The 21,951-nt window shown below is 48.6% G+C and overlaps 1 protein-coding gene across 1 annotated transcript; it reads right to left on the bottom strand.

Annotated features, from left to right (window-relative positions):
- Window positions 4,069-15,289, bottom strand: IBA57 (IBA57 homolog, iron-sulfur cluster assembly). The gene is given in 3 exon segments (NM_001244830.1): window positions 4,069-5,380; window positions 5,810-6,153; window positions 14,880-15,289. Coding segments are annotated over 3 exon segments (1,065 nt in total). The 5' UTR covers window positions 15,209-15,289; the 3' UTR covers window positions 4,069-4,988.

Below are 21,951 nucleotides of genomic sequence, written 5' to 3'. Positions count from 1 at the left end.
TCACATTTACAGTCAGCAGTTTAGATTTATCCATATATTTACCCCCCATTCATTCCAATCTTGCATTTCATATTTTCCCTTATGGAATTTCTTCTAGGGGACTTACTTTCTGCCCAGAGTCATCCTTTAGAATTTTTAAATTCTAAACTTTTTGTTTGTCTGTATAATTCTGCACCCAATTCCGGTGTGTAGGTTCTCTCCCCACACAAGACAATTCTCCAACACTACCTAGGTATCCCAAGGTTCAACCCAATGCTTACACTATCTACCTCGGGGTAGCATCAGAGCCCACAGGTTAAGGGCTCATTCCCCCAGGCTGTCCCTACCATCACTTCAGACACCAATTGCAAGTCCAGGTTGTCTTCTGTGCTCCTTACCAACTGGCTATAGATAAGTTTCCACGACCCTCCTTGGGTTCAATTAATTTGCTAGAGTTGCTCACAGGACTCAAAGAAATATTTTACTTACTACATTACGGGTTTACAATAAAAGGATATAACTCAGGACTCAGAAGAGATGCATAGGGAAATGTATGTGGGAACGGACATGGGCTTCACTGCCACTCTCCCCAAATCTCCAGGTATTCACCTACCTGGATACTCCAAACCCCATACTTTTTCAACTATCATACAGGCTTCATTATAGAGGTATTATTAAATCATTTTCCTCTGGTGACAGATTCAACATACAGCCCCTCTCCTCTTCCCAGAGGTCAGGGAATGATATTTAAAGTTGTAACCCTCTAATCACCTTGTGGATTCCCCTAGCAGCCAGCCCCATACTTAGGGGTTAAAAGTTATCTCATTAGCATAAACTCTGGTGTGCCTGACAGGGGCTTGCTGTGAATATCAATACACTTCTATCACTCTCATCACTTAGGAAATTCCAACAGTTTTAGGAGCTCTGTGCCAGGATTAGGGACAAAACCAAATACATATTTTTTACTAAAAAAATCATAATATAGGAGTTCTGTAGGTGGCACAGTTGTTAACCACTGTGGCTCTGGTTGCAGCTGTGGTGGTGGTTCAATCCCTGGCCCCAGAATTTCCGCATGCTTCAAGTGTGGTCAAAATAAAACAAAATAAAAAATAAATATCACAAATGAAAATATCTTATTTCATCTCATTCTTGAATGACAATTTTAGGTATACAATTTCAGGCTGATAGTTATTTTTCTCTCAGTACACTGAAGATACTTACTTTCCTTCTGGCTTCCACTACTTCTGAGAAACCAAATTTTTTTTTGGCTGCACCCATGCCATGCAGAAGTTCCCAGGCCAGGGATCAAACCTACACCACCACAGTGACAATGCCAGATCCTTAACCACTAGGCGATCAGGGAACTCCCAAATATTAAAAAAGATTTTCTCTTGGCCTACTTTTAAGAACTTCCCTGGAGTTCCCGTTGTGGCTCAGCAGTAATGAACCTGACTAGTATCCATGAGGACATGGGTTCAATCCCTGACCTCACTCAGTCAGTTAAGGATCCAGTGTTGCTGTGAGCTGTGGTATAGGTCACAGACGCAGCTCAGATCCAGTGTTGCTGTGGCTGGGGCATAGGCCAGAAGCTGCAGCTCCAATTCCACCACAGGTACAACCCTAAAAAAAAAAGCTTCCCTGTGTTTGGGGTTCTGGACTTAAACTAGGATGAGACAAGGTAGAGCTACAGAGCCACTGGGCTTCCTAAGCCTAAGAAGGGACAACTTCCATCAATTCTGGGAAATTAACAGCGTTATTTCTTTTCTCTGCCCCATGTCCTTTTCTCTCCTGTAATTTCACTTAGATCAACATGTTATTATATTAAATCTTCTCTCTTCTCTAGTCTTGATCTCTTTCACATTTCTCAGTTCTTCAGAAAGTATATCTATAAACTTTTTTTAAGGTTTTTGTTTGTTGGTTTGTTTGTTTGTTTTGTCTTCTTAGGGACACACCCAGGATATATGGAAGTTCCCAGGCTAGGGGTAGAATCGGAGCTGTAGCTTGCTGCCTACACCACAGCCACAGCAACTCGGGATCTGAGCCGTGTCTGCAACCTACACCACAGCTCACGGCAATGGCAGATCCTTAACCCACTGAGGCCAGGGATTTAACCTGCGTCCTCATGGATGCTAGTCAGATTCATTAACCACTGAGCCACGACAGGAACTCATACCTATAAACTTTTTAAAAAATGTATTTTTATTTCTACTTTTCTTTTGATCTTTTAAAAATCTTCCTGATCATGTTTATAGTCTCTTGCTTCTTACTAATAATTAAATGCCTTATTTCTTTAAATAAACTAAATATGCTAAGTTTATACTCTACGTCTGGTAACCCCAATATCTGAAATTTGTGGGTTACTATTTTTCTGCTGACTCTTGTTTCCTTGGGAGTTATAAAAGTGTTTCTCAGTTTTATGGTTTTTAACAAGATATATTCCTGAGAACTCATCTGTAAAACTTAAGCTGAACAAGGATTTCCAAAAAGAGGTTTATTACACTTGCATTTGCCAGGCTTCTAGAAATACTACTACCCACGGCTACTTTTTTTTAAACTATGACAGCTAGTCTTCAGAACTTTATACTTCTTACAAAACAGCTAAAGTAGATGGGAAAACCAGCAAAGAGCTTTCCGAGCATCTGCACCAGTTCTCACAGAAATCAGTATTCATGAAATTGAAAGCAAATGTAAAAATTAAAAATGACTAGGAGTTCCCTGGTGGCCTAGTGGGCTAAGGACATGGCATTGTCACTCCTGTGGTGCAAGTTCAGTCCTTGGCCTGGGAACTTCCACATGCTGTAGGCACATCCAAAAAAAAAACAACAACAACAACAACAACAAAAAAAAAACCATTAAATACTGACTGATGCCCTCTGGGTCATGTGCACTAGACAGCTGGCTTTAGACCTCCTAAAATAGCTTTCTGCAAAAACCAGGGTTTCTGTGAAAACTGACTTGGTTTGCTCAAGAAAGGAAGTACTTTTGTGGTATGGCAGCCTCCTTTTAAAAACACCAAAGTAGAACACGGGATGTGTATTTCTTGGATGTGAACCAAATATTTTAAGATCTGTTACCTGAAGAATGCTGAAGACATTTATAGGACATCTGATCTACAAGGCAGCATTTCACACACTCAGAAGCTGCCCGCCCTTAAAACATGATGGCCCACCTCCTTTCTCATTTACTTACAGCTCCCACATCAGGTCACATGTTGGCACAGATGCTCATGCTTGTGCCAAAAGACTGATATCCTACAAACACCATTGCCCAGAGATACGAGTGGCTCTTGACTTTGGGGGTCCACAGGCGGTGAGAAACCCTGGGTGTTTTTAATCTGCAGCACAGATACCGGCAGCACCATTAGTACAGGGACTCCTGTGTCCTTTATTTATAACTATGCCATTCCTGCCCAGAGGATGTCCTCCATTCTTAATTTGTTCACCCCAGAAGATGTACCTCAGAACAGTGCTGCCCACCCAGCCTGACAACCTGCTCTCAGTTTTAAGGAACAAGAAAGGGTTAGAACTGCCTGGCTGTTTCCTTACCCGAGGGGGAGCTTCCCCTCATCAGGCTGGCCAAGTGCTCATGGCCCCCTTATGTCCCCATCACCTTCAATTTTCCAGTCCCTCCATGCCTCCTCTTCCCCTCAGGTGCCCAGCAGCTCCCCACCTCCTCCTGGAGTCTCCTAGATATACGTGGCTACAGGACCTTGGGGGGATACTGCAGCTACCCCCGACACCAGGATGGCTCCTTTGTCACTCAATCCTCCCATACCAGCTCTGTGAGCACCACTTGGACACTTCACAGGGACAGGCCTATCTGTCTGTTGCCCTGGGTCTGCAGAACACACAGCTCAGAGTCACCAGGCTAGATCTGCTCTGGACCCAGCAGCACTCCCTCACTGATCCACTGGAAGAGACCTCTGAAGCCTCTTCCCTTCTTGTCAGTCCAGCAAACCAGGAACTCTGCTAAAATACCTTACCTCGTGTGCTCAGGTGTTTGAGGGAGAGAGCATCTCAATGTATCTAGTCTACCCCAAACCAAGTCCCAGTACCTTCTACTCAAAATGAAACAAGAGTTCCACGTGGGCCGATTGTGGTCACACTTTAATAGCCACTTTGGAGCATCGGGTTGGGACACCCGATAACTAGGAGATTCACATTGCTGAGGGAAAACAAAAGTCAGTGGTTTTAAAGGTGGTAAGAGAGTCATCCCCTTAATGTGAAGACATGACTACATCAGAAAACAGTAGCAAGTAAACCAAGCAGAGGCTCCTCTCTGCACCCTGGGTCCTGTCGTGCACCTAACTCCACCCCAGGCTCATGAGGGCTACAGGAATTAAGTGGGGGCTGCCAATGCCACCATAGAGCCAGAAGTGATCTGCTACCCTGGCATGAAATTGTATTGGGGCTCCCCCAGCTGGTGCTCTTGAACACAGAGGTACACGTGGGAGGACTCAGGAGGGTTGAGTGGTGCATGTGCCTCCACTGGCAGACATCACGCCACCTGGCCCCACAAGATTCCCACCCTGAGACATGCCCTCAAGCCAACACAGTAAGACAATTCCCAGAGCCCACTCACCTCTTGAGCCCCTCGGACACTGAGATGCCTCTTTCCCAGGCCCACCTAAGCAGGCTCAGAGGGGTGTGAGCAGGCCAGAGGCATCCTAGTCATCCACTCTTTGGCTGATGGATGAACAACCTCCAGACCTATATGGTCTGGAATCTCATCCAGGGTCTGATGGAAGCTGGGGCTCCAGATGCTTCAGCCACAGAGCCTCCAGGGTGGAGGGACTCCCATGCTTTGAACCCTCCATAGGAAGCACGATGGGCTGAAGACACCTGGGTTGCAGTAGCTTGCCCCTCCATGCCTACAGCCCTGGGAAGCCCATATACACTTGGGACCCTCCAAAATGTGTCTGTTCAACTGGGTCACCCTGGGAAGTGGAGGCCAGCTTACAGAGTGCACATGGACAGAGGCCCTGTGCAGGAGTGCAGGAACACCTAGGGCTACTTGGTGGCTGTGGGCCACCAGTCTGGCACAGATGCAGTTAGAGCTACCAGGCCACTCTCAGAGGTTCTGATGTGGAGAGGACCCTTGATTTTCTCAGTCCGCAACAGAGCCAGCCCCACATCCCCCAGGCCTGCCCTATACTTGCCAGCTGCCTGCCCGGACTCAGTGAGCACAGAGGTGCCAGGAGCAATGCTGCCCACAGGGAGGCGGCCTGAGAGCTGTACTGGGAAGAGGCGTTTTCGGATGACACCTGTATGGTGGGTGCGGGCCGTCAGTTCCTGGCCAATGTAGCAACCCTTGGTGAAGCTGATGCCATTCATGAAGGCCAGGTTGGACTCCAGAGGTAGGGCCACTCCTGGGGGCAGGTCGTGGACCCCTTCGGGAACACCTGCAGGGGTAGGGAAAGGCTTAATGAGACCTGAGGTGCCCTCCAGAGCTGGGGGCTCAACCAAGGGTGGCTGAGGGTATTGGCCTGTAGGTGCCCCACCATCTGCCCCCCAGAATCCTCTGAGTCCCCTCCCAAGACTCCTCTTCTTGGTCCCTTCCCACCTTCCAGGTCCCCACTCCAGCCTCCTACTCTGGTCCCCAAGTGAGCACCTTGGTCTGGCCCTCAACACTACTCACTAGAGGAGAAGAACCTACCCCTGACCCCAGACCCCCAGTCTCCCTTCTTCCAGTGCCTAGACCCGCCACAGTTTCCCCAAGGCTCTGTGTCATGCCCATCCTGTCCCTTCCCATCCCACCCTGACCCACCACCCCCATCCAGCATCACCCTCCTATCCCTGATCCTTCCCTAGGGCCATCCCTGTGTCCACACCTTGCTGGTACCGGTGTCGGTGATAATCCTGGAGGTCCCCAGGTCGGCCCCCGGGCACCAGGGCAGAGCCCTCATCCTGGGAGAGAAGCCGCCAGCCCATGCGGGCAGTCCGGGGATCACGGGTGAGGATGGTGGTGCACTGGGCCTTCTCCTGCAGGGGCACAGACCTGCCAGCCTCCTCAGGGGCACAGGGCAGCACAGCCCACACACGTAGCTCAGGGCATGGCTCCACCGTGACTTTCCGCCGGATCCTGTGCAGCACCAGGTGCCTCTGCAGCGCATCCAGCACTGAGCTGTCACACTCCAGGAGGAAGGTAGGCTGCTCATCGGAGTGCTCAGGAAGCCTGCAGAGAGAGGTGGAGTTACATAGGAGGTGGGCAGGACACACTGTGGGAAGGGCCATGGTCAGGCACAGCTGTGCCTTCCAAATGCAGGAGTGCCCGGACCACCTGGTATTGCTGGACAGCACAGCACTCGCTGGAGACCTCATGGCCACTGCTCCTTTCCACCCAGGGAGCAGTCTGGCCAGTGGAGGAAAGGCCTTAGCCTGACAGGTGGGAACTGAGGCCCTGGGGCCACAGTGGTGTCTGGTGCTCAAAGTGAGGCAGAAAGGCACAGACAACCACACTGAGGTCCAGGATTTGCTTCCTCCAGCCCTGAGAAGCCACTGGGAAGCCAAAGGTTCTAAGGCAGGGCACACAGTGGATTTCAGGAAGGGTATGGGCTGGCAGGAAGAGCTGTGAGGTCAGCATCCAGTTGAGGCAGGCGAGATGCCTGGTAGGGCCACACCCTGCCCATGCCCACTTTGCACTTCCCGTAGAGAGGCCCTGCAACCTGATCAGGACCCCAGAACCATCCTAACCACACTCCAGGCAGCCCACACCCACTGGAATGACCCTGTATTCCAGTGTGGTGACCAGATGATGGTGGGGCCCTTATGAACAACACACAGAGGAAAGGCACCCTTTCCAGCTGGTACCCCAGGCCACTCTCCTAGAACCCATCAGCTATGCCCCCAATGCCCTTCCCAGGCAGGAAAAGGTAAGTGCTGCCCAGAGTTCAAAGGTACTACTGCAGATAACTACATGGAAAGATGTTCAAAGTCACTTACAACAAGGCAAAGGCAAATTAAAATCACCATGACCTCTACCAGAAAGGCCAAAATAAAAACACCCAAGGGGGCAAGGATGCAGAGAAAAAGCTTGTTCATTCAGTCTTCTGGTGGGAATGTAAATGGAACAAGTGTTCTGGAAAACGGTTTGCAGTTCTTCATAAAACTAAACATGCAGCAATCACATGACCCAGCCATTGCATTCCTTGGCATTCACCCCAGGAAATACCCCAAGTGTTCATAAAACCTGAATGTTAGTAAGTTTCATTCTTAACAGCCAAGAAATAAAACCAAAAGGTCCTTCAGTGGGTGAATGGTTTAAACAAACTGTGGTATATTCCCTCAGTGGAAAATAACTCAGCAGGGAAAAGGAACAAACTACTGACAAATCTGAAGGGCACTGAGGTGAATGAAACTCAATCTCAAAAGACTCTAGACTCAAAGATTTCAAAACAAACTTATGTTTACCAAAAGGGAAACAGGGTGGGGAGGATAAATGAGGGAGTTGGGATTGATATATACACACTTTATTATATATAAAATAGACAGGTAACAAGAACCTATTATATAGCACAGGGAAATCTATAATAACCTATATGTGAAAAGAATCTGAAAAGGAATGCATATATGTATAACTGATTTACTTTGTTGTATGCCTGAAATTAACACAACTTTGGAAGTCACCGATATTCCAATAAAATTAAAAAAAAAAAAAGAGCAAACTGTTTGTACCATATTCCTGAAACAACACAATCATGGAGAGTGAGGAGGCAAGTTGCTATGGGGCTGAGGGGGTGAGAAGGTGTGCCCAAAGGGTAGAAGGGAGCCTGGTGGTAATGGAAGAGCTCTGTCTTGAGGTTACACAGTTCCGCACATGATCAAACTACAGAGCTTCATGCATGTGAGCATGTGGGAATCTGGAATAAACTGAGTGCGCCCTGTGGCCGGCCCATGTCTGTCCTGATTGTGACCTTGGACTACAAGAGGCAAGATGTTGCCATTGCAGGGACTGGGTGATGGGAGCATGGGACCTCCATGTTCATTTATTTTTTGTGTGTGGCCTCCTGTAAATCTATAATTATCCCCAAATAGAAAGTTAAAAAGAAAAAGGAGCTGTTGGTGAAGAAGATGAGTCCATGCAGGTGAGAAGGGAAGCAAGACTCAGTCAGTTTTCATCACAAGCCTTTTAATATTAGTAGGTTCTTTTAACTGTGTGCAGGTATATTTTTATTTTTTAAATCTCTGATAAAGGAAGCAGACATAGTATGAAATACTGGCAAGAGGAGATATTGGGCATGGGTGGGCAGAACATGAGCTTGTAGGGGAGAGCAAACCTCAGAGGGAGGAGATCAAGCCAGGGGAAGGCCGAGCAGGGCTGGTGAAGGGACCACCAGGGTAGAGAGGCCCAGGCTGATACCCCTATCTTACTCATGGGACTAATGTTCCATGGGTTCAAGATGGGTTGGGTGGGGCAGGGCCAGGTTTGAGGCTCAGACCCTTTCTGAGCTACCTGTGCAAATGGCCGTGTGCCCTTCAGCCCCACCCCCAGGACCAACGAAGCTACAATGCACTCCTGTTCCCCATCACCCCAAAGCAGACTGCCTGCTGCCCCTGCTACAGCTAAGTAAAAGGGGACAGGTTAGCAGAAGTGGGGAGGTAGGATGAGCCTATGCCCAAGGCAGATTTCTTGGCCAGCATGGCCAACGTTTGGGCCCAGAAACTTTCTGTGGGGCTGTCCTGGGCACTGCTGGCTGCTAAGAGTACCCTCAAGCCCAGCCCACTAGATGCCAGAAGGATTCACACCTGAATGACAACCACAAATATCCCCAGATATTACAAAGTGCCCCAGGGTAGGGCTGCCAGACAAAAACAGAATGCCCAGTCAAATCTGAATTTCAGATAAACAGTGAACAATGTCTTCGGTGTAAATATTTCCCAAACACTGCATAGGTCACCCCCCAAAAAGTCATTCCTGTCTGAGATTTACCTGAGCATCCTGCAATTTTATTTGCTAAACCCCACAGCCCCTCCTAGGGGCACAACTATGGCAGCAGAAAGAAAGTTGAGGGGCAGCTGCAGCCTCACCAGCTGGCGTGGCAGGCAGGACCTGGATACAGCATGTGCAAGCCTAGGCATCCATCCTCACCCACCTTCCTGCCTAGGGCACAGGCTGTGTGAAAACCCAAAAACGGTGGGTCAAAGCCACCTAACCCCTCAAAAAGAACACCCAGAGTGCCCTTCTCCAGAAGCCCAACACCCACAGAGTACCTGCCAGCTGCCACCTGGATACCCACCACCCCCACAGGGACCTCACTCCAGGAGCCTACAGAGCAGGGCCACAGCAGGAAGGCAGGAGAGATGTGGGTTAAATGGGGCTGAGTGGGGTCTGCACAGGAGTAGCAAGGTTCTGGGCAGAGGTGTACCAGTTCCACTCCCCACCCTCTCTCTGCTGGGGCACACATAGACCAGGAACTGGCTGAGTCAAACTCAGCATGGAGAACCAGGCATGGAGAGAAAAGGGGGCATGGTGGATCATCCAAATCCTCACCAGGCAACCCCCAGTGGGATGGCCCCCAGAGACACTGCCCAGAAACTGGAAGAAACATAACTGTGTCTCACAAAAGAAAGAGCAGGCCAGGACCAAAACTGTGAGCATGTCACAGCTCAGCAGAAAGCACTTGGGCAAGGCCTTCCTCATGAAGACAAAGGGTAAGGTCAGAATAAGGAAAGACCTTTAAAACACAAAGCCTCATCTGAGAGGATAAGGAGTCAAACCACCCACAGACTGGGAGAAAAGGTTTAAAAAGTCACATCTGACAAAGGATCATCATTCAAAATACACAAAACTACTTAAAACTCAACAAACAACCTGATTAAAAATGGGCCAAAGACCTGAAGAGACACCTCCCCAAACAGCATATGAAAAGATGCTCCACGTCATATGTCATAAGGGAAAAGCAAATTAAAAAGAAAATGAGGGAGTTCCCATCGTGGCGCAGTAGTTAACGAATCCGACTAGGAACCATGAGGTTGCAGGTTTGATTCCCACCCTTGCTCAGTGGGTGAACGATCCGGCGTTGCCGTGAGCTGTGGTGTAGGTCGCAGACGCAGCTCGGATCCTGCGTTGCTGTGGCTCTGGCGTAGGCCGGTGGCTACAGCTCCAATTCGACCCCTAGCCTGGGAACCTCCATATGCCGAGAGAGCGGCCCAAGAAATGGCAAAAAGACAAAAAAAAAAAAAAAAAAAAAAAAAAACCAATGAGTGGATTTCCCGTCATGGCTGAGCGGTTAACAAACCCAACTAGCATCCATGAGGATGTGGATTTGATGCCTGGCCTTGCTCAGTGGGTTAAGGATCCTATGTTGCCATGAGCTGTGGTGTAGGTCACAGACACGGCTTAGATCCAGCATTGCTGTGGCTCTGGCATAGGCTGGTGGCTACAGCTCCAACTGGATCCCTAGCCTGGGAACCTCTGTACACCATGGGTGCAGCCCTAAAGAGACAAAAAAAAAAAAAAAAAAAAGAGTTACCATTATGCACTTATTAGAATGACCAAAATCCAGAATACTGAGGATGTGGAGCAACAGAAAGTCTTTATACACTGCTGGAGGGAATGCAAAATGGTACGGCTACTTTGGAATATAGTTTGGTGGTTTCTTATAAAACTACACACATTTTTACGTACAATCCAAAAATGACACTCCCTAGTATTTCCCTAAAGAAGCTGAAAACGTCCACATAGAAACCTGCATACAGATGTTTATAGCAGCTTTACCCATGATTGCCAAAATCTGAAAGCAGCCACAATGTCCTTCAGTACGTGAATGGATACATAAACTGTGGTACATACAACAAATTATTATTCAATACTAAAAAGAAATGAGCCATCAAGCCATGAAAAGACATGGAGGAAACTTAAATGCCTATTACTAAATGAAAGAAAGCTCGATGATTCCAACTATGTGACATTCTGAAAAAAGTGAAACTGTGGAGACAGTTCCATATCCAAAAAGACGCTTTCAGTGGTTGTGAAGTCAGGAGGAATAAGTAGAGCACAGACGATATTTAGGGGCCATGAAAATATTCTATATGATAATATAATGGCACATACACGTTATTATATGTTTGTCCAAACCCATAGATTGCACAGCACCAAGAGTGAACCATAATGTAAAACTAAGGACTTTGGGTAACACTGGTGTCAATGTGCTTATCAATTGTTAGTAATCTAGTACTTTGGATGTTGATAAGGAAGGAGACTGAATGTGTACATGCAGAGAATATAAGAAATCCCTGTACCTTCCCTTCAATTGTGCTATAAACCTAAAATTACTCTTAAAAGTTGACTTTAGGAGTTCCTGTTATGGCTCAGTGTAAACAAATCTGACTAGTATCCATGAGGATGCCAAGTTCAATTCCAGGCCTCGCTCCGTGGGTTAAGGATCCTGCACTGCTGTGAGCTGTGGTGTAGCTTGCAGACTCAGCTCGGATCCCAAGTTGCTGTGGCTATGGCGTGGGCTGGCAGCTATAGCTCCAATTCGATCCCTAGCCTGGAAATATCCATATGCTGTGGGTGCGGCCCTAAAAAGACAAAAAAAAAAGTCTACTTTGCACATTTTTTTTTTTCCTTTTTGGCCACACCCATGACATGCAGAAGTTCCTGGGCCAGGGGCTGAACCTGTGCTACAGCAGCAATCCAAACCACAGAAGTGATGCAGGATCCTTAACCACTGTGCTACCAGGGAACTCCGTAAATACTCCACTTTAAAAACAAAAAGCTGGGAGTTCTCTGATGGCTTAGCAGATTAAGGTTCCTGTGTTTTCACCACTGTGGCTCTTGTAGCTGCTGTGTGGTGCAGGTTCGATCCCTGGCCTGGGAACTTTCTCATGCTGCGGTATGTATGTGTGTATGTATGTACATATGTATATGTATATATGTATGTATATATATAGCTTTGTCCGAGAGATGGTACTACATCCAGGAGAGAAAAATAGGGTACAATGAGGAAGAACAACTCAAGTATGGGAAACTAGAAGCATAATTTAAACAAAAAATTCAGAATTCCTGTTGTGGTAGTAGTTCAGCGGAAACAAATCTGATTAATAACAATGAGGTCTCGGGTTTGATCCCTGGCCTCCCTAAGTGGGCTAAGGATCCAGCATTGCCGTGAGCTGTGGTGTAGGTCGCAGATCTGGAATTGCTGTGGCTGTAGGCCAGCAGCTATAGCTCTGATTGGACCCTAGCCTGGGAACCTTCATATGCCTTGGGTGCAGCCCTAAAAAGCAAAAAACGAAAAAAAAGAAAAAAAAAAAAAATTCCAGAGAGAGAAAATGTCACGCAGAGAGTAAGCAGGAAGACCCCAGGCCCCAGGCGAGGTACCCCATTGCCAGCATGGCCCTCTCCCCAGAGAGCAGACTTCAGTGAGATCAGATGTAAAGGCCAGTGGCAACCAGGAGGGGAAGGAGGACAGCTCATGAACTAATAGTAGGCGTTAGGACAAAACAGAGGCATTGGAACAGGGGGCAAGGCCAGTGGGCTCGGCACCCCATGCCCCACTCCACAGAGCAGAACTGGGAGAAAGGAATGTGAATGTTGCTTATCAAGCCTTCAAGCCCGAGAACAGCCATCTGAAGGAGTGTTATCACCTTCTCCCTCTTCTAACTGTTCAGAAGTGAGGCCAGTAACTCAGGTTGTCTCTCTCTGATGGAATGAAGACCCCACTCCACTACTTAGGGCAGCACTCCCCACAAAGGACTTTGAGTTGGAATCTCAGAAGAGCGACCAGGGTCAGCGAGTGTCATCACAGTGCTCCCCAATTTCCTCAGCACACAGACGGTAAGTGACACAGTGATAACCTATTATCAGGAATTAACAGAGAAATTAACAGGAATTAACAAACTCCTATATAGGGCAAATCAGGGCACACACAATATCTGGAAAGAGCCACCAAGCACAGAACTAGTAACAAGAAAGACACTCTAGACCAGAGGCAAAGCAGGAAGAGGAAAAAGCTCTAGAAATAAAAAATATTATTTTACACTGCAGAGTGACTTATGAGGATATAAATTCATTATAACAAGAATGCAGGAGTTCCCATCATGGCGCAGCAGAAACAAATCTAACTAGGAATCATGAGGTTGCGGGTTCGATCCCTGTCCTCGCTCAGTGGGTTAAGGATCTGGCATTGCTGTGAGCTGTGGCGTAGGTCGCAGAAGCAGCTCGGATCCTGCGTTGTTCCAGTTGTGGCTGTGGCCAGCAGCTGTAGCTCTGATTGGACCCGTAGCCTGGGAACCTCCAAATGCCGCAAGTGCAGCCCTAAAAAGCAAAAAAAAAAAAAAAAAAGCAAAGGGAGAAAGATGTAAAGACAGACTAGAGGCCTAAAGAAGGATATTTGGGGACCAAAGCATCATTACAACACTGATAAATTAAAAAGTGAAATTACCAGAATAGGGGCAAGTGAAAATTACTGACACAGGGGGCTCAAGAATGCAGTTTCTAAAAGAGATTAAAGCAACTACTGGGAAGATAATTACATAAAGGAGATAATGACAATGGTATCTCTGAATCAGGGGACACAGAACAGGGATCACAAACATTTTCTGTACAGGACCAGATAGTAAATACTTTAGGTTTGAGGCCACACAGTTTCTACCACAATTATTATAGTATTAATTATACTTTTGCCATTAAAAGGCAAAAGTAACCACACAGTTACAAACAAATGGGCACGCAGCATTCCAATCGAATTTCATTATGAAAACAGGGAGCAAGTAAGGTGAATCTGTCCAAGGGTCATACTTTACTGACCCCTGTTCCAGAGTCACAGAGTCCACCAAGTGCCCAGCAACAGGACATGAAAGAAGACCCCAAATACATCACATGACCATGACACTTCAAGACATAAGGATGAAAAAGAGCCCTCAAGAGCTCCTAGAGAAAAAGTCATCACACACAATGGAAAGCAGTGCCAGCAGCAGCAAGACAGATCAGGGCTTCATAAAATTCAGAGATGATTTTCAGCCTAGAGTTCTACACCCAGCTAAGACATCAGGTAAAACCATGTGAAGGAGTCAAAGGTCCACCTGAAGTATCTTATCTCTCAACAAGCCACTAAACTACATACTCCTCCAGAAGGCAGGAGTATACTGAGGAAGATGCAGATGAGGACCCACAAATAGAACAGACATGGGAGTTTCCAGGACAGCCTCAGAGGGAATCAACAGCCTGCAATTGCATGAGAGATTTTAGAGGTACCAAGCCTGAGAAAGCTAAGCAAGTGAAAACAGAAAGCTCTACACAGCAAAGGACAAGGCCACTGACTTGGCTTGTCCTGTTGACCATCATGGCACAGTCATGATAACATCAGCACAGACTGATGTAAAACACCAAACACTGATATCACTAAAGAGAGATTTCTGAGAGAAATGTATGTGCGCTGGAGGACTCAGAAAGTAATAGCGGAAGCCAGTGGTGCAAGGCGGCTTCCTACAGGTGCCGCGACCCCTTTTCCGTGCAGTGGGTCTGAGCAGGAGCAGAGGCCACATGCAAAGTCACGCAGATCTTCCCATGGGTGAGTCACGGGCCCATCCCTGGGTGCTGGCTCTGGCCCACCTATGGCAGCCCTGTCCCTGTATGCGGGTTCCCAAATACCCTGCCCTGGGCGCCCCTCCCATCCTCAGGTGACCTCCCCTGTGGGGGCCCACTATGGCCCACCGTTTGCAAAAGCTCCCAGGTGTCCCTCCTCTGGACGCCCTGCCCTGCAGATCCTCTCCTGAATGACCATCCTGGGCCTAGGTGCCCCGCCCCTCCTCCGTACAGACCCCAACCCTGGGAGCCCTCCATAGGAGCCCATCCCCTAAGTCTTCTCCCGGCCGCTCTGGGTGATCCCACTCCCCACCTCCACGCCGGCACTGGAGCCTGCGCAGTCCCTGCCACACCCTGCCACACCCTGCGCTCACCCGTAGAGAATGACGTCATAGAGTGTGCGTCCCTGGACGTTAAGAAAGTGGGCGTAGCCCGCGCGCGCCACGGCCGAAGCGGGACCCGGAAGCGGCAACTCATTGGTCAGCAGACCCAGGAGAAAGGGCGCCGAGTCCGGCCCGCGCACGCGTACCAGGGCGCGCTCGCCCAGCAGGAAGTAGGCCCAGGCCGTACCGCCCGCGGGGTCACCACTCTGAGAGCAGGAACCTTGAGCCAGGCGGCGCCTCGGGGCCGCGCGCAGCCTCCAGTGCCAGGCTAGGCCGCTGCGCCCTGAAGCCGCGCCCCGGAGCAGCGCCGCAGCCGCCATCTTGGGGAGGAGCGAGGCGGCGGGAAGGGGCTCCGTGCGGCGGCGCGGGCAGGCGCCACAGTACCTGCTGTAGGCGGACGAGTGGAGCGCACGCGGGTGGGGGGGCATGGGGCGGGGCGTGCGCAGGCGTGCGCGGGCTGGAGCCTCTGCCGCCCTTAGAGGCGGGGCTGGGGGCACTTGCAAGAGTGGCCCGGGTGAGGGTGGGCGGAGCGTGTGGCGGAGAGAGGTCTTGGGCTGTCGGTCACCCTTACACTCCTGGGCTGGCCCTCTGCGCCTCGGTTTTTAGAGCAGTTTCTGCTTGCTTTATTGTAGCGGGGAGCCCATGACCTAAACCCTACCATCCTAACCATTTTTAAGTGCACATTTCAGGGGCATTAAGCGCATTCACACTGTTTTGCAGCCTTCTCCACCCTGCAGAACTTTCTCATCTTTCCAAACGGAAACTCCACCTTAATCAAACGCTGATCCCTGTCTCCTTCCCCAGCCCCTGGGAACTCCATTCTACTCTTTGTGAACCTGACTCTTATAGGAAATTAATAGAAGTGGAATCATGAAGTGTTTGCCTTTTTGTGACTAATGGCTTCCAGGTTCCTCCGTGGTATATTATATGTCAGCCTCCTTAAGGCTGAATATTCTACTCTATGTATATACCACATTGGATTATCCATTCACCGATTGATGGACATTGTATTGTTTCCACCCTTGGCTATTGTGAATAATGCTACAATGAACAGGGATGTGCAACTATGCTTTCAGCTCCTTTGGTTATTGTGTAAAATACACACCTGTATATCCTATGCTCTCACTTCTGACACTTCTGATCACTAAAATGTAGGGGGGGAGTTCCCCACACCATACAGTTCTCCAACACCAGCTGAGTGTCTTACATTTTTAACTCAATTATGAACCATTTATACCAGGAAATAGCATCAGGTCCTGTAAGACTGCGTGTGTACACACACACACACACACACACAATCTTCAGATGCCAAAGTCCAGGTTGTTTCCTTTCTTCTGACCAACCAGCTATAGAGCAAAGGTTCCAATAGCCCTCTCCTTGGGTTCAATTAATTTTCTAGAGTGGTTCACAGAAATCAGAAATATTTTACATACTAGATTACTGATTTATTATAAAAAGGATATAACTCAGGAACAGCCAGATGGAAGAGATGCATAGGGCAAGATATGTTGGAAAAGACATGGAACTTTATGCCCCATGGGCACCACTCTCCCCAAATTGCCGTGTGTTCCACAACCAAGAAGCTCTCCAAATCCAGTCCTTTAGGGTTTTCATGGAGACTTCATTATTGAAGCACAATTGATTAAATCATTGGCCATTGGTTACTGATTCAACTTCACTCCTCTGAGGTCAGGGTGGGACTGAAAGTTCTAACCCTCTAATCACAGGGTTGGTTCCCCTGCCAACTAGCTCCCATCCTTAGGGGCTTTCCAAAATCACTTCATTAACATAAACTTGTTGACCAGGGCTTGCTAAGAATATCGGGACAAAATATATTTTTTTAAAAAAAGAATATTGGAGTTCCCACTATGGCATAGCAGTTTAAGGATCTGGCATTGTCTCTGTGGCAGCTCGGGTTCAATCTCTGGCCCAGTGCAGTGAGTTAAGGATCCAGTATTGCTGAAGCTGTGGCATAGGTCACATCTGAGGCTCAGATTTGATCCCTGGCCTAGGAACTTCCATGTGCCTCAGGTACAGCCAAAAAACAAACCAAAAAAAAAAAAAAAAAATATATATATATATATATATATATATATATATCACTCTTATCCCTTAAGAAATTCCAATGGCTTTAGGAGCTCTGTGCCAGGAATAAGGGTGAAAGTCATAATACCACAGGTATACATCCAGATGTGGAATTGCTGTGTCATATGGTGATTCTATGTTTAATTTTTTTTTTTGTGGAACCTCCAAACTATTTTCCTAAGTGTATTAGTTTGAGCTTCTTGACAAATCCCATACATTGAGTGGCTTAATCATCAGACATTTATTTCTCACAGTTCCAGAGGCCAGAAGTCCAAGATCTAGGGCTGAGAGAGGCCTTTCTCCACAGTGCTGCACAAGAACAACAAGGGGTGAGGTTGTGCTAGGCAATACTGTGGGGCTCCAGGGATGTCCTTGGGCCCCTGTTCTATCTCCCCTCACTCTCACCAGCTTCATCCAGCTATATAACTTTCCATACTAGCCACATGCCAACAGCTCCAAGTTGATGTTCAGTCCATGCGTTTGCCCCAAATTCCAGACCCCATGGCCTCTTCGGCACTCCTTTCATGTCTAATAACTCAAACTGCATGTACAGGTGTGACCACATCTCCTCAGTGCCCTATGGCTTCAGTGCCTGGCACCCCATCCTGTCCCATGCCCAGCACACAACCTGGTGTTGGCCTCCACACCTCTAGCATTCCCATGTGTCACCTGGACCTGCCACCCCACTGAACTCAGCCCCACACTCTCCTCCCATCTCATTAGAGTTGGTTTTTTGCTATCTCCTGGCCTGCCTCCCCATGTTCCCAACCCCAGAAGACCCACCCCCAACCACCTTCTCAAGATTGGGCCCAGGAGTTCCTATCATGGCTCAGCAGAAACGAATCTGACTAGCATCCATGAAGATGCAGTTTCGATCCCTGGCCTCACACAGTGGGTTAAAGGATCCGGTGTTGCCGTGAGCTGTGATATAGGTCACAGACACAGCTTGGATCTGGCATTGCTGTTTCCTAGCCTGGGAAACTCCATATGCCTCAGGCCCTAAAAAGACAAAAAAAAAAAAAAAAAAAGATTGGGCCCTGATGCCACCCCCCAGTAAAGCCTCTCTGACCACCTATGTATGCATTTCTCCAACTTTCTATTTGAAATTTGTAACCTACAGATGTAATAAAAGAGTAGACTCCTCAGCCCTCCCTTCTTCACACTGTGAACACTGCTTATTTGTCATGGTTATGGTCTGGAGATCCAGCAGTAGGGGTCTCTGGTCTCTATGCAGCAACCTTCTACCATCCCCGGGGCCCAGCACACATCAAAACACAGGTAATACTGGTTGAAGAAACAAGTCCAGGAAGATCTCTGTATAAATGGCCTATCTGAGCACCTCAGTCCAGCCTTACCCAATTGTCCTCCAGCCACCCATACCTCTGCTCAAGCTCCTCACCCCTCCTCTGCTTGTCTAGCTCATATTTGCCCTTCCAAACCCTCCTCAAGCCTGTGCTACCCAAATCCTGTGAGGGCCCAGATACTTCTCAGCCAGGCCTGGGAAGCCAGGGCTGATTGCATGAATGGGCCATAGAGTGGCCCAGTGGAGTTCCCTCGGGTCTTCCACCCCTCCACTGCTCCCCCAACCCCAGGCTGACCAGCCAGGCCTGGAATGCAGCTTCACTAGCCTTTCATGGAGAAGGTCTTCCTCTGTTGGGCCTGTGTGCAGAGGGTGACCCAGCACCTCCCTGCCAACCCTGTGAAGGCAGGGAGGAAACCACACAAGGACAACATGGGGTGGGCGGATGCATTCCTCCAACTTCCTGTCAGTCCATCCATCAGCCAGCAGAGGAACCTGCTTCCCACCAGCACAGCCTGCAGGAAAAGCCAGCAGGCCCACCTTAAACCTTACCCAACCTCCCCAAATCCAGTGCCAAGCCCAGCCCTCTTGGCCATTGTCCAGCAAGGCCACTACTGCCACCTGGGGCTATTTAAGTGCAAATTAACTCAAATGAATCAAATGAAATTTTAACTGCTTATTTCCTGGGCCACCCTGAAATGTCCAGAGCCACAGTCAGCTGGTGGCTGCCTCCATGAATAGAGCAGGCAGCATCTTCCACCATCCCAAGAGTCTGCCAACCAGCGCTGCTCCAGGTTCCCTCCTCTAGGAAGCCTTCCCAATCTCTGCACCAGCCTGGCCAGTCTGACAGAGGACTCCCGCATGTGGACACAACCTGGCTACTGTTCCTTCCTAGGTCCCCTCCCTACCACGTCTCATGCTCACAGGTCTGGGTGGAGGGAACTGTGGACTGACGTCAGGATGCTCTCAGAGGACCCCATTCCTTGGCCTAGGTCCAGCTGGGGGCATAGGTTGCTTGTGGATCCTATGTGCAGTCTCTTCCCTCTGAGGCCACGGGCTCTGGAACTGTCAGGAGGGGTGGGAATCTGAGAGCTGGAAAATCAGCGGGCGTGGGGGTCCCAGGCCATGTTTCCCAGCTGCTGCCAGGCCCGGGGTTGTTTCCTGTTATTCTCTTCTCGTGGCCTCCTCCCTTCCCAAAGTCAGAAGAAGGAAGCTTTCCCCATTCTGGGAGGGTTGTGGCAACCACCCTCCCTGCAGCCTTCCACGATATCCCTGAACAGCCGGTGAGTTGGCTCCAGTCGTGGAAACGGATGAGAATGAGACAAGGCTATTTTGTCTGATCCTACTCCAGTCACTCCCCTGGCCCAGCCCTGCCCCTTACAGACCTAGGTGGGCCCCACACAGCCCAAGGACCCCACAAGGCAGTGAAGCGGGGAGGCCTGGGCTGAGCCCACCAGCCTGTCCTAGAGCACAGAAGATGGGGGACAGCTTTGTACCCCAGTTCAGCGCTCCATTCTCATGGCCCTCCAGGGTTTTTTAAGTAGCTAAGTGAGCATTAACTGCCAGGTTTAGTGGTTGGTGTCACCTTTGAGAGTTAACAGACTGGAGCATCTTAGATGGGAGATGGACACCCCTTTAGGGTTTTGGGGTTCAGGCATGAGACCATGGTTATGATGGTGCAAAACATTAAGAAATTGGTGTTAGAGGTAGTAACATGTATGACACAGAGTTTGGCTCCCCTGGTCCAGGGTGGCCAGTGACATCAGTTGGGAAGACATGACACAAATCCTAAGTTACCACCATTGAAAGCTCACAAAATATACAGGACCCTAGTGGTGCACCCAGGCCCCTAAGTTCCTGAGACAAGAGGCCTATGCCTTAGAGGCACCTTCTCCTGTGGTGACTGAGCTTTTAGTTGGGCATCTATCTTCTAACATGGGCTGCAATTCACCACCACCCCCAAATTCACATTTTTTTTTTCCTTTTTTGACCAACTTGTGGCATATAGAGTTCCCAAGCCAGGGATCAGATCTGAGCCACAGTTGTGACCTATGCCGAAGCTACAGCAATACTGGATCCTTTAACCCACTGGGTAAGGCCAGGGATTGAACCTGCATCCTGGTGCTGCAGGGATGCCACCAATCCCTTTGGGCCACGCAAGAATTCCCACATTTTACAGCCCTAATGCCCAGGGAACTCAGAACCAGGCTGTATTTGGAGATGGGGTATTCAAAGAGGTGATTAAGGTAAAATGAGGTCACTAAGGTGGGCCCTAATCCATTAGGACTGGTATCCTTATAAGAGATGAAGACACAGACCATATCACAGGAGAAGACAGCGATCTACATGCCAAAAGAGAGAGGCCATATGTGCAGACATTTTGGTCTCAGACTTCCAGCTTCCAGGACTGTGAAAATGTCTGTTGTTTTAGCCCCTAGTCTGTGGTATTTGTTACAGAGGCCAAGCTAACTGAGATATCTTCTAGTATAGAGCCTCTATTTCAACATTCCTCAGAGCCGGGATGCTCTTTTAACAAGCTTTGGTTGATGGGCTGTGTATTAGTTGGAATTCTCCAGAGAAACAGAAACAATTCAATATACACAGAGGAAGATATTTATTATAAGAAATTGGCTCACTCAATCATGGAGGCTGAGAAGTCCCAAAGTGTGCCATCTTACAAGCTAGAGACTTGGGAGAGCCAGTGGTGTAGTTCCAGCCTGAGTCTGAGGACAGAAGACCAATGTGCCAACTCAAGCTGTCAGGCAGGAAGAATTCTCTCTTACTCCACATTTTTATTCCACTAAGGCCCTCACCCGATTGGGTGAGGCCCACCCACACTGAGGAGGGCCATTTCCTTTACTCAGTGTGCAAACTCTGTGTGAATCTCATCTAGAATCATCCTCACAGATCACCCAGAATCATGCTTGCTCTAGGCACCCCAGGGCCCAGTCAAGCTGACAGATAATTTTAATCATCACGGCAGTCTGGAGGCAGAATTGCTTCTTCTTTGGAAACCTCAGTCTTTACTCTTAAGATGGCATTAAAGCCATCACTTGATTCGATGAGGACGAGCCCCACTAGGGAGGATGGTCTGCCTTATCAAAGTCCATATATTTCCAATGTTAATCTCATCTAAAAACATACATTCACCACATCAAGATTGGTGTTGGACCAAACTTCTGCACACAAGACTCACAGCCTGACCCACATTGACTTCCTTATCTCAGATACACAACAAACAGATTTCCCCAGAAGCCCCGGGGCAGAGTCATCCCTTGACCCAACTGCCTCAAATTTTATCTAAACCAGTTAGGAGTTGGGGGACTGAGATAAGAGAAACTAGACAGGCTACATGGTGTGGGGTGAATTACGGACTGGTATTGGGACTGTGGTAAAAGAAGGGGGCAGTGGCTGTAGAGGCCCTGAGACCTCATGTCCCTCTGTGGTGGGAGGTAGAAGATCTGAAGGGCTTCACATGTATGTTGGGGATGGGGGTAGCAGACTAAGGCCTGTAGAGACTCTATCCCACATGACCTTAAAATGTTTCACTGATTCATTAAGTGGGATCCTATAGGTCTTGACGACTGTGATGTGAAGTGATGTGACTTCTGGGCTGATTGTAGTCAGTTGACCTTTCCTGGGTCCTCTTGGGCTGCCATGCTATAAGGAGGTCCAAAC

Source organism: Sus scrofa, chromosome 2 (assembly GCF_000003025.6).
Source record: "Sus scrofa isolate TJ Tabasco breed Duroc chromosome 2, Sscrofa11.1, whole genome shotgun sequence".
NCBI classification, from domain to species: Eukaryota; Metazoa; Chordata; class Mammalia; order Artiodactyla; family Suidae; genus Sus; species Sus scrofa.
The sequence above is the reverse complement of the archived record's forward strand: the minus strand, read 5'-3'. Positions and strand labels throughout refer to the sequence as shown.